Raw genomic sequence first — 13520 nt, 5'->3', positions numbered from 1 at the left:
AAGCAGTCACACTGTTAAAAATGTATTATAGGCCACCAAACATGAGCGACAGAGGAGCAGATATATTGAGGTGGATTAAAAACATCACTGGGGTAATTAGGGACATTCCACTTCTCGCAATTAATTTATTCAAGTTCCCCAAAATTAATTAGGAAAGTCATATTCCAAAGGGCTCAAAGAGGGCAGATTTCGTGGACTGTATTCAGGAGAGCTTTTTACGTCAACATGTATAAGATTCAACAAGGGATGGTGCAGGTTGGACTTGGGGAATGAGGCTGTGGTGGGGAGAGAGTTTCAGTGATAACAGCCATAACACCAAATATTTAATTTTTCCTGTAGAAAAGAAAAAAAGTAGTCTGTAAAGATAGTTTTGCCTCAGGAGAAGGCAGGTTTTATCAAAACAAGACAGGATCTGGCCAAAATAGACTGGGAACAGCTACATGCGGGTGAATTTGCAGCAGAACAGCATTCAAAAAGGAATTGGGAGAGCACAAGTCCAAGATGTTCCACTGTGTGAAATGTAGGAGCAACACACCCAGAGAGCCCTGGATGTCTAGGAATATGTAGGACTGGATAAGAAGGAAAAGAGAGAGGCTTTTAACAAGGCACAAAGGGAGCAAATCAGTGGAGGCCCAAGTGGAATGTAGATGCAGGAGGCATCTCAAAAAAGCAATTAGAAGAGCAAAGAGGCAGTACGAACAACACTGGGCAGAATTAGGGAGAATTCCAAGATATGTCGACAGGCCAACAAGAGGGGAGGCTATATTGGATTTGGTTCTAGGTAATGAACCAGGCCAGGTGTTGGACTTGGAGGTAGGTGAGCACTTCGGGGACAGTGACCACAACTCGGTGACTTTTACTTTAGTGATGGAGAGGGATAATCGTGTGCCGCAGGGCAAGAGCTATAGCTGGGGGCAGGGAAATTATGATGCAGTGAGGCATGACTTAGGATGTGTGGATTGGAAAAACAGGCTTCAAGAGAAGAACACTAATGAGATGTGGGGAGTGTTCAAGGAGCAGCTACTGCGTGTCCTCGATAGGTATGTACCAGTCAGGCATGGTGTAAAGGGCCTTGTGAGGCAGCCGTGGTTTAGTAAGGAATTGGAGTCCCTTGTGAAAGGGAAGAAGGCGGCATATGTAAAGATGAGGCGTGAAGGTTCAGTAGGGGCGATTGAGAGTTATAAGGTAGCCAGGAAGGAGCTAAAGAGGGAGTTAAGAAAAGCGAGAAGGGGACATGAAAAGTCTTTAGCTGGTAGGATTAGGGAAAACCCAAAGGCTTTCTATAGGTATGTCAAGAATAAAAGGATGACTAGGGTAGGTATCGGTCCAGTCAAGGATAGTAGTGGGAAGTTGTGTGTGGAGGCGGAGGAGATTGGAGAGACATTAAATCAGTACTTTTCATCAGTATTCACTCAGGAACAGGACACTGTTGCTGATGTGAATATGGAATCACAAATAATTAGAATGGATGCCCTGGAAATATGCAGGGAAGAGGTTTTGGGAATATTGGAAAGGATGAATATAGATAAGTCTCCTGGGCCTGATGGCATTTACCCCAGGATCCTATGGGAAGCTAGGGAGGAGATAGCAGAGCCATTGGCCTGGATTTTTATGTCATCGTTGTCAACAGGAATAGTACCAGAGGACTGGAGGATAGCGAATGTGGTCCCATTGTTCAAGAAAGGGAGTAGGGATAGCCCTAGCAACTATAGGCCAGTGAGTCTGACTTCAGTGGTGGGCAAAGTCTTAGAGAGAATGGTAAGGGATAAGATTTATGAACATCTGGGTAGGAATAACGTGATCAGGGATAGCCAGCATGGTTTTGTGAAGGGCAGGTCGTGCCTCACAAACCTTATTGAGTTCTTTGAGAAGGTGACCAAGGAAGTGGATGAGGGTAAAGCAGTAGATGTTGTGTATATGGATTTTAGTAAGGCGTTCGATAAGGTTCCCCATGGTAGGCTAATGCTAAAACTTCGGAGGTATGGCATTGAGGATACATTAGAGGTTTGGATTAGGAATTGGCTGGCTGGAAGGAGACAGAGGGTAGTAGTTGATGGATTATGTTCATCTTGGAGCGCAGTTACTAGCGGTGTACCACAAGGATCTGTTTTGGGACCATTGCTTTTTGTTATCTTTATAAATGATCTAGAGGAAGGACTTGAAAGCTGGGTAAGCAAGTTTGCGGATGACACAAAAGTCGGTGGAGTTGTGGATAGTGAGGAAGGAAGTGGTAGGTTACAGCGGGATATAGATAAGTTGCAGAGCTGGGCGGAAATGTGGCAAATGGAATTCAGTGTAGCTAAGTGCGAAGTCGTTCACTTTGGTAGGAATAACAAGATGATGGATTACTGGGCTAATGGTAGGCTACTTGGTAGTGTGGATGAGCAGAGGGATCTTGGTGTCCATGTACACAGATCTCTGAAAGTTGCCACCCAGGTAAATAGTGCTGTGAGGAAGGCATATGGTGTACTGGGCTTTATTGGCAGAGGAATTGAGTTCCGGAGTCCTGAGGTCATGTTGCAGTTGTATAAGACTCTGGTGCGGCCTCATCTGGAGTATTGTGTGCAGTTTTGGTCGCCATACTATAGGAAGGATGTGGAAGCTTTAGAACGAGTGCAGAGGAGGTTTACCAGGATGTTGCCTGGAATGGTAGGAAAATCTTATGAGGAAAGGCTGAGGCACTTGGGGCTGTTCTCATTGGAGAAGAGAAGGTTTAGGGGAGATCTGATAGAAGTGTATAAGATGATTAGGGGTTTAGATAGGGTAGATACTAAGAACCTTTTACCGCTAATGGAGTCAGGTGTTACTAGGGGACATAGCTTTAAATTAAGGGGTGGTAGGTATAGGACAGATGTTAGGGGTAGATTCTTCACACAGCGGGTTGTGAGTTCATGGAATGCCCTGCCCGTATCAGTGGTGAACTCTCCTTTATGGTCATTTAAGCGGGCATTGGATAGGCATTTGGAAGTTATTGGGCTAGTATAGGTTAGGTAGGATTCGGTCGGCGCAACATCGAGGGCCGAAGGGCCTGTACTGCGCTGTATCCTTCTATGTTCTATGTTCTATATTTCCTATTGAGGGGAGGAGAATAACCAAGGAAAGAGAGGACCCATTAAAGACTAAGGGGCAGCCTGTGTGTGAAGTCAGAGGTGAGGTGTTAAATGTGTACTTCATATTCGTCTTCATAGTCAGAGATATACAGCAGAGAAACAGACCCTTCGGTCCAACTCGTCCATGCTGACCAGGTATCCTAACCTAATCTAATCCCGTTTGCTCGCACTTGGCCCATATCCGTCTCAACCTTTCCTATTCAGTTATCCATCCTGATGCCTTTTAAATGTTGTAATTGTACCTGCTTCCACCACTTCCTTTGGCAGCTTATTCCATACGCTCACCATCCTCTGCATGAAAAAGTTGCACCTTGGGTCCTTTTTAAATTTTTTTTTCCCCTCACCCTAAACCTATGCTTTCTAGTTCTGGATGCCCCATCTCAGGGAAACGACCATGTCCATTCCCCTCATGATTTTATAAACCTCTAAAAGGTCACCCCTGAGCCGTTGACAGGCCAGGGAAAACAGTCCGAGCCTATTCGGCCTCTCCCTATCGCTCAAATTCTCCATTCCTGGCAACATCCTTGTACCTTTTCAAGTTTCACGACACTTGCTCAAAGGAGCATGTAGGTTCAGAATTTGGGAAGAGGTACTGTTGAGTCTCGAGCAGATTGACACTGGGAGTGAGGAGCTATTTGACAGGATTAAAAATGGAGATATCCCCAGACCTGGATGAGTTGTATCCCGGGATGTTGTGGGAAATTAAGGAGGGAAATAAAAGCGGTTCTGTCCCAAATGTTTCATTTCTCTCTGGCCACAAGAGAGGTGCCAGAGGACTGGAAGGCAGCTAATGTTCTGTATAGCAAGAAGTGTGGTGGAGACAGATCAGAAAACTATTTCTCACATCAGCGGTAAGAAACCTGTTGGAGAAATTTCTGAAGGCGAGAACTAATTTTCCCTTGAAGAGACAAGGTTTGATCATAGGTCGTCAGCATGGCCTTCTCAGCGGGAGGTCATGCCTAGTAAATTTGATTGAATTTTTGGAATGCTCAGAAATTTGACCAGGATGATTTCTGGGATTCCCCTGGTATGGTTTTTTTTTTAGAGCTGAGATGGTTGAGGTGTGTATAAGATTGAGGCATAAACAGGGTGGATATAAAGTAGCTCTTCCCCTCCGTTAAAGGGTCATTAAGAAGGCATAATTTATTTTTATTACAGGGTGATGTGTGCCACTGACCAGCTGTAATACTTTCCATGTAGTTATCAAGAGCAATTACGTATTGCAGTTTAGATATCAATAGCAGCACTAACATTAAAAATAGCTTCTGTCACCTTGAAAGTTCCTGTATTGATACAGCAGAATATCTGCATTATCACCAAAGAATATAACAAAAATTGTTGGGTTGCAAATAAGTTTATATTTAGTGAATATGAAGGAAACTTTGGCAGGGATGTCATAGCTTGTTTATCAAGGATGTTACTTAATAAAAGTGTGTCCAGTGGGGTTTGTATGCATGTCATGCAAGGTAATGTGTTTACCACTAAATGAGTTTGACTTTACTCCTGGACTTTTCTAGGTCTACAGGAACAGGAAGTGGAGGCAAATCTCAAGTGACGAGCTCATTCCTGGTGACATTGTTTCAATAGGTATTTGTTTATGTCATGAAAGGAGATGGCACATCTAAAGGCCTGCTGTTTCACTATTTACAAAATCTTATTTTAAACAGTGGTTTTATTTAATTCCTCTTTTCTGCTTTATTTACTTTTGTAAAACTGACTGCCAATTTGTGTGGATACATCCCTCCTGAGTCATTCCAGTGATGGAGATTGTGGGGATTACTCCACATCACTCCAGTGACCCTCGCCCACCCACCAGCACCACCGTGAAATTATTAAATTTGTGATTGAGCAGTTGTGTGCTGCACCTATGGAATTGAAACTGACCACCTGTTAAAGAACTCTCTCTGGCAGCTTCAGAGACACTGACACTCTACCTGTTGTTCACTGAATGTTGAAGGGATGTGCTAGAGTTTTGCTTGTCATACCATGTGAATGACTACTTTGTTTCAAAACATTTATTGCTTACTTTGGTTTTAGAAACCAAAACACTTTAGGGATGCTATTGGATTAAAATGATGCCAAGCTCCAAGAGACTTTAAGAAGATAGTTTAAGCGTGGCCATAGCGGTGACTTCCAGAAAGGTGATCAAATTAGTGGTAAGGTAGAGTGCTTTATGGGCAAAATTACAGAACTGAGCATGAAGACACAGCAACCAATGGCCATGTCAACCTAAATTTGAGTGGCCTCTTGCTTCAAGTGTTAATATGATCTTGTGACCTCTCTCATTTTTCCATGTCATGCAGACAAATTTAATCTCAAAACATTAGGTTTAAGTGATATAACTTGTTTCCAGTATATTGTTCTAACATAGAGACAGACAGCCAAATCAAATCAAATCAATCTCCCTATCCCTGTATTTGTAACAGAGCAAAAATGCACAATGACTAACAACTGAACCCAGTAGTTCCTCACCAGACTTAGAATAATTGATACCAGACACCATGTCTACAGCTTAAACAACAGATTTAACAATTTACTGATAATACAGTAGCTTTAGCAGTGCAAAGTTAAACTAACTAATGTCTATAAACCCTATCTTCTTTGATTTTTAACCCCTATTATCACAGACATTGTTAAGGGATAAATCAAAACAAATAGAAGCAAGATGTAACTAGTCAGTTTGCTTTAGTTGTTTCCATGATCTGTAATCTCTCAGGCAGATGGGATTGTATCCTGCTTGGTTTCTGATGACACCAATGCATTAAGGTAGCTTCCAATAAGCTCTGAGAATTATTCGTTACATTCTTATTGAAAGTTCAGAGAATAGAATCTGTTATAAGTTGATAATGGGGGGACAACCAAAGAGCAATCAAACCTCTGTCCTGTATCAGTAAGAACCAAAGTCCTTCTGATTTAAACACATTTCAAAAACCAGTTCAAGTTTTGGATTCTATTTGTTAAGCTGGTCTTCCTGTGAGTCCCCTGTTGTCATTCAAATGCCCGAGATGTCTAAAGAGCATTCTTTGAACAAGAGTCCACCTACGATTAACTGCCTTATAAACAAATAAGTTAGTTTCTTCTTTTTTAAAAAAAATACAAGCTGCTACTCACAGTCCAAAGGTCACCTTCAGCTCTCAACTCTGTTCGCAGCTGCAAACCAAAGCTAATAAAAATAAAATAGGCGAGGAGTTTTATGCCATTCTCCTGGCTAATATATATCTTTCAAGAACACCACTCCAAGGAACTTTGCACCAGTCCCTCAACCAATACCAACCATCTGATCAATATCACATATCTTTTCTGAGACCACGCTACGCTATACATAAATTGGCTGTCACATTTCCCATGTTCTAACCATGACTAAAATGTTTAAAAGAATTTAAATGTCTGTAAAAGACATTGTATAAACGTGAAGATTTAAAAAAAAACTTTTATGTTTTGGGAATGTACTGCCCATTATAATCCAACTGCAAGTCATAGCTCTATTGTTTCTGGCTAGGTCGATCACCTCATGAGAATCTGGTTCCCTGTGATGTTTTGCTGCTCAGAGGTCGCTGCATTGTAGATGAAGCAATGCTGACTGGGGAGTCTGTCCCGCAGATGAAGGTATGGCATGAAGTGGCAGTATTAGGGAGAATGATCATCTGAGAGCAATATGTTTTTTTTCAGATTGCAAAAAATCAAAATGTACTGATGTAATGGGAGTTAGCATTTACCATTTATAAATTGTGCATGCAGTAATTACACACTACTAGTTTAATTTGGGTGTATGGGCCCTGACGGTAATCAAGCTTTATTTAATTTGTGTGTTAGCCTAATATCAACACTCACAATCATAGATTCCCTACAGTATGGAAGAGACCATTCGGTTCATCAAGTTCACACCAACCCTCCGAAGAGCATTCTGCCCAAATTCTGTTGGGTAGTTATTCCTGTAAGTTTATGGTGCTTTAACTATATTAGAGCTGCTATTTCTCAGGATGGACAACTGTCCAGTATTAGAGTGCTGAGGGTTGATTATTGAATATAGTGTGGCTGGATCACTTCTGTTCCTATATTAGCAGTTATGTCAAGTGATACTTAGTGTACTCACCTTTTTAGGTTGGGGGTGTTTGGGCGGAAGAGTACTTCCTCAGTATCTTGGAACAGGAAACATTTGTAGTTATGGATATCTCAAAGCCCAACAAGCTCTGCTTGCAATAAGCTAAGCTGTTGACTCCTCTGCTCTGAGACATCTGACCAATCTCGTAACCAAGACAGGACCTGTTGATTCCTCAATCTCCATATTGAGAAATGTGGGAGATTGGGAAACTAAGATCTTCACTGCGTTGTTTGTTGCAGGAACCGATAGAAGATGTTAACCCAAATCACACATTGGACTTGCAGGCAGATTCAAAACTGCATGTAATTTTTGGCGGAACCAAAGTAGTTCAACATTCTCCACCACAGAAAACCAGTGCAGGACTCAAACGTAAGTACACTAACAATATTGCTCCACGATTGATGTATCTTCTATCGCCATAACTGCATCACTTTTCTTTTAAACCAGTGCTGTAATTTTAATATATTATATCGTCTGGTGTAGATTTTGGGCTGTGTATTTCAGTTTGGGGCACATTCTTACTTTAATGTGGTTGGCTTGAGTTTTTCCCCAATTCAGTTTAATTATGTTACAAAAAAATTGTCCTACAACTTATCTCCTAAAATGCCAGTGTTTATACAGAGCTGCCTTTTGTTGAGCAAGAGAAAAATTACCCAGTCTCCTGTATCTGTCCCCCAAATTGTAAATTGGAAACTAGTAAATGAGTTGCTGTCCAATGAACTACAAAGTAAAGCACTCTACGCTGAGTGAGATAGACAGACAGAAAATAGAATACTACAGTTATTAGACTTAAACCAGGTTTGTTTTTCATAGGAATAAAATAGAATTAATGAAGACTTTGAGAGTTTTTGGCATTCTGCACAATTGATTGGGGTTGTCTCAAAACAAAATTGATATCTGTATTTCTGTAACTGAAGCAATGGAACAGATGTCGAAAATCAATCAATTGCATTTACAATGTTCTTTGCTTCTGAAAAGGTCAAAATATTCGTCAGCTATTTTAGGTTCCAGGTTTTTAATCGACTCCATTACCCCATTGCGCAGTACAATGGATTAGCTTTCATTGGTGTGCATCCTCTTTGCAGTTTGTTACTGTACCTGTCACTCTGCAATAGCTCCAATAAAAATAATCCAGACCATTGGCCTCGAGCACACCTATTGCTTTGTTTACCCTAATCCTCAGTCAATGGTACTTTTTGACATTTGTTTAGAATTTTGATAAGTTTTCTATTTTTTGTTTCAAGTAACCTTCCCTCCTTCACCTGAGTTCATCTAGTAATTTCATTTTCAAATAAATAAATCTGCTACTCCCAGAGATAGTTTGTTGTTGTGAGTCACTGAGACCGTTATCAATCTGGGTTAGGTTGGTAGAAAATATTGTGCATCAACTTCTTTGAAGCAGGGAAAAGTAAAGTTTAATATAGAAGTGTGGAACCTTTTCATGTTGGAAGGCCGCATTATGTTAGTTGTAATCTAATAAGGCCGCATCCAAGAAACTTCAATTATATATTCGTCAAAATTCACAATTTTTTTTAATTGTGGCAGTCAGTCTGTGAGGGTTATTTTGTTGAATTTTCTTTTATTCTCTGGTATTTAAAGTACCCATTCATTTTAAGATTAAACTAAAAATAATAAAGGATGGAAAAAAAACATATTAATAAAAAATAAAAGATTTGTTCTGCAAAATTTGGATTCACAATGGTTTGGAAGACCGCAGGTTCCCCACCCCTGTAATATTTGTTTATCCTCTGACATAAGAGTTGAGAACATAGAACCATACAGCCCAGTACAGGACCTTTGGCCCTCAGTGTTGTTCCAATGTTTTATCCTACTCTAAGATTAGACTAACCTACTTACCCTTTATTATACTGTCATCCATGTGCCCGTAAGGGTTGCTTAAATGTTCCTAATGTGTCTGACTCTGCTGCCACTGTTGGCGGTGCATTTCACATACTCGCCACTCTCTGTGTAAAGAACCTACCTCTGACATCTCCCCTAAATCTTCCTCCAATCACCTTTAAAATTATGCTCTCTCTTGATACTTTTTCCCAGGACAGAAATGGCTATCTGGCTATCCACCCTATCTATGCCTCTCTTCCATCTTGTACTCCTCTATCAAGTCACCTCTCGTCCTCCTTCACTCCAAATAGAAAAGCCCGAGCTCTCTCAACTTTTCTTCATAAGACATGCCCTCCAGTCCAGTAGCATCTGGTACATCTCCTCTGCACCCTCTCTAAAGCTTCCACTTGCTTCCTATAATGAGGAAACCAGAACTGAATACAATATTCCAAGTGTGGTCTAACCAGAGCTTTATAGAGCTGCAGCGTAACTTTAAACTCTTAAACTCAATCCTCCTACTAATGAAAGCTAGCACACCATATGCCTTCTTAACAATCCTATCAACTTGGGTGGCAACATTGAGGGATCTATGGACATGGACCCTAAGATCCTACTGTTCCTCCACACTACCAAGACTCCTGCCTTTAACCCTGTACTCTGCATTCAAATTCAACCTTCCAAAATGAATCATTTCACACTTTTCTAGGTTGAACTCTATCTACCACTCCTCAGTCCAGCTCTGCTTCCTGTCAATGTCCCTTTTGAAGGACTCTCCCTCTCAACCACTCCCCTCATTTGCCACATGATGATTTTCAGGTTAAACCATCAGTTGTCTCTGTCTCTTCCTTATAAGGCAAAACGAAACCCCCTCATAACATTGCAATTCTGTCCATTCAGCTGGCTTAATGCAGTTGTTTCATATAAAAATGTATTGCAATTATAGTGAAGTATCGGGATTTGGGCAAATTTTTAAAATTTTGAAGACCTTCAACATTGTATTTTCCAACTTGCATGAGAATGTTTTTCTTTTGTGTTGATCTTTTTGACTTGTATATTTTAACTGCCTTGTACTCAGTCAAAAAATGCCATTTGCACCACTAACCTTCCTGCCCTTGTGATTATTTCTCCAGCTGTGGATAATGGATGTGTTGCCTATGTCCTGAGAACTGGTTTTAATACATCTCAGGTGAGTTGACCAGCATGCACAGTCAGATTAGGAGAGAATTGTTGAACTGGCCAAAGTATTATGACAGAGAATCATAATGTAGCTGAGACTGCTGCAACTTTGATCAGTGAAGTTACGTCTCCGGTTTCTGCGCAAAAGTTCAGCAACAATGGCAAACCAGACCAGTGAATTCAATTTACCACTTGTTAGCTGAGCAGCACTGGATTATTGTAGTACAGAAGAACATAGCTACACTGTTTTAAAGCACTCTGATTCCACCCAGCTTGCATTTGTTATCTGGATAGAAATGCCAGGCCCAGACACGGAGTCCCTGGGTTACAAATTGATTCTTTTCTTGAGTACGTGCATAAGGTGATTTGTACCCAAGTCAGAACACCATTCTATACAATGCAGTGCGATATAAAATAGCAGTTCATTCACATGTTGCATCTTTAAAATCAATATTAATATGGGACCTTGTTCATCAGTTGGACATTTGTAAATCAGGGACTACCTGTATAGTTCAACACTGCCAACCCATTGCACAGCAGAGTGAGGTATAGTGATTTAATTGTGCGACTTCATGTATTCTTGGTAATGGAAACATTTACTTCAAACCTAAAAGAAGAACAGACAAAATTTATCAGTGACAACAACAATAATTTTTAAGTTTATCATAAGTGTTTTGTTATGCATATATAAGGAGTAAGGGATTAGCTAGGGAAAGGGTACATCCTCTCCAGGATAAAAGAGGGAATTTATGTGTGGATTGGATGAAATGGATGAGGTCCTTAACGAATACTTTGCATTAGTTGATATTTTGGAGCTTGTCAATATGAAAAAAACTGTTAGGTGTCTTAGAAAGCATTCAAGTATACAAGTCCCCAGGACCTGATGAAATCTATCCCAGAATACTGAGGAAGGCAGTTGAGGAAATTGCCAGGGCCTTGTACAAAGTCTTTTTATCCTTTTTAGTCACAGGAGGGGTTCCAGAGGACTCTACATAGCCATTTTTATTTGAGAAGGACGACAGGAATGATTACGGGTTGGTGAGCTTCAGTGGTCAGCAAGTTATCGTGGAAGGTTGTTAGATAGGATTTACTCATGTTTGGAAAAATATGACTTATTAGCTGTAGACAGCACAACTTTTTAGAGAAGGTCATGTTCCTCAAACTTGATTGAGTGTTTTGAGGAAGTGACAAAGATAACTGAGAGCAGGGCAGTTGAAGTTATCTATATGATTTTTAGCAAGGCCTTTAACAAGGCTGATACAAAGAAGTGAAAGTTACATTGGTTCCACAGTGAGCTGGTAAGATGGGTGGAGAACTTTATCAAAGAATAGCAGTGGAAGGATGTTTTTCTGACTGACTGGTATTCTGAAACCAGTGTTGTTCTGCTGGGGTCAGTGCTGGGGCCCCTGTTTGTAATATATATGTAAATAATTTGAAGGAAAATATAGGTGGTTTGATTAGTAATTTTACAGATGACGCAGCGACAGGGGGAGCTGCAATTAGTGAAGAGGGTTGCCAGAGGATACAGCAGGATATAAATAGAACATAGAACAGTACAGCACAGAACAGGCCCTTCAGCCCACGATGTTGTGCTGACCACTGATCCTCATGTGTGCACCCTCAGATTTCTGTGACCATATGCATGTCCAGTAGTCTCTTAAATGTCCCCAATGACCTTGCTTCCACAACTGCTGTTGGCAACGCATTCTGTGCTTTCACAACTCTGTGTAAAGAACCCGCCTCTGACATCCCCTGGATACTTTCCTCCAACCAGCTTAAAACTATGACCCCTCGTGTTAGTCATTTCTGCCCTGGGAAATGGTCTCTGGCTATCGACTCTATCTATGCCTCTCATTATCTTGTAAACCTCAATTAGGTCCCCGCTCCTCCTCTTTTTCTGCAATGAAAAAACCCCGAGCTCAGTCAACTTCTCCTCATAAGATAAGCCCTCCATTCCAGGCAGCATCCTGGTAAACCTCCTCTGAACCCTCTCCAAAGCATCCACATCTTTCCTATAATAGGGCGACCAGAACTGGACGCAGTATTCCAAGTATTTTTATAGAGCTGCAACAAGATCTCATGACTCTTAAACTCAATCCCCCTGTTAATGAAAGCAAAAACACCATATGCTTTCTTAACAGCCCTGTCCACTTGGGTGGCCATTTTAAGGGATCTATGTACCTGCACACCAAGATCCCTCTGTTCCTCCACACTGCCAAGAATCCTATCCTTAATCCTGTACTCAGCTTTCAATTTCGACCTTCCAAAATGCATCAGGCATTTATCCAGGTTGAACTCCATCTGCCATTTCTCAGCCCATCTCTGCATTCTGTCAATGTCCCGCTGCAGCCTACAACAGCCCTCTATACTGTCAAGACACCTCCAATCTTTGAGTCGCCTGCAAACTTGCTGACCCATCCTTCAATCCCCTCATCCAAGTCATCAATAAAAATTACAAACAGTAGAGGCCCAAGGACAGAGCCCTGTTGAACACCACTCTCCATAGACTTCCAGGTAGAATATTTTCCTTCTACTACCACTCATTGTCTTCTGTTGGCTAGCAAATTCTGTATCCAGACAGCTAAGTTCCCCTGTATCCAATTCCTCCTGACCTTCTGAATGAGCCTACCATGGGGAACCTTATCAAATTCCTTGCTGAAGTCCATATACACCACATCCACAGCTCGACCCTCATCAACCTTTCTAGTCACATTCTCAAAGAACTTGATAAGGTTTGTGACGCATGACCTGCTCCTCACAAAGCTGTGTTGACTGCATTTAATCAAGCCAGGCTCTTCCATATGGCCATAAATGCTATCCCTCAGAATCCTTTCTAACACCTTGCAGATGACAGACGTGAGACTTACTGGTCTGTAATTGCCTGGGATTTCCCTATTTCCTTTCTTGAAGAGAGGAATTACATTTGCCTCTTTCCAGTCCTCGGGTACAACTCCAGTGGAGAGCGAGGATGCAAAGATCTTCGCAAGTGGCAAAGTAATTGCATTTCTCGTTTCCTAAAGCAGGCAAGGACAAATCTGGTACGTGCCTGGCGACTTGTCAATCTTAATGTTTGACAAAATTTTCAGCACATCAGCATCCTGTATCTCTATCCATTCCAGCATGCACACCTGCTCTTCAAAGGTTTCATTCACTACAAAGTTTGCTTCTTTCATTAAGACAGAAGCAAAAAACTTATTTAGGGCTTCCCCTACCTCCTCAGACTCCACATACAAATTCCCTATGCTATCCCTGATCTTTCTTTGACCATTCTCTTATTCCTCACATAAGTGTAA

At 41.2% G+C, this 13520-nt stretch overlaps 1 protein-coding gene across 1 annotated transcript in view; it reads left to right on the top strand.

The window, feature by feature from the left end:
• The window catches only part of atp13a1 (ATPase 13A1), a 156269-nt gene that overhangs the window by 22981 nt on the left and 119768 nt on the right, over window positions 1-13520 (top strand). Inside the window, exons 6-9 of the mRNA XM_060854958.1 lie at window positions 4628-4697; window positions 6610-6716; window positions 7452-7581; window positions 10182-10237. Of these exons, the coding sequence (XP_060710941.1) occupies window positions 4628-4697; window positions 6610-6716; window positions 7452-7581; window positions 10182-10237 (363 nt within the window). The remainder of the gene's footprint in view (window positions 1-4627; window positions 4698-6609; window positions 6717-7451; window positions 7582-10181; window positions 10238-13520) is intronic.

Source organism: Hemiscyllium ocellatum, chromosome 45, assembly GCF_020745735.1.
Source record: "Hemiscyllium ocellatum isolate sHemOce1 chromosome 45, sHemOce1.pat.X.cur, whole genome shotgun sequence".
Lineage (NCBI taxonomy): Eukaryota > Metazoa > Chordata > Chondrichthyes > Orectolobiformes > Hemiscylliidae > Hemiscyllium > Hemiscyllium ocellatum.
Note: the sequence above shows the minus strand (reverse complement) of the source record. Positions and strands in the feature narration are given on the sequence as shown.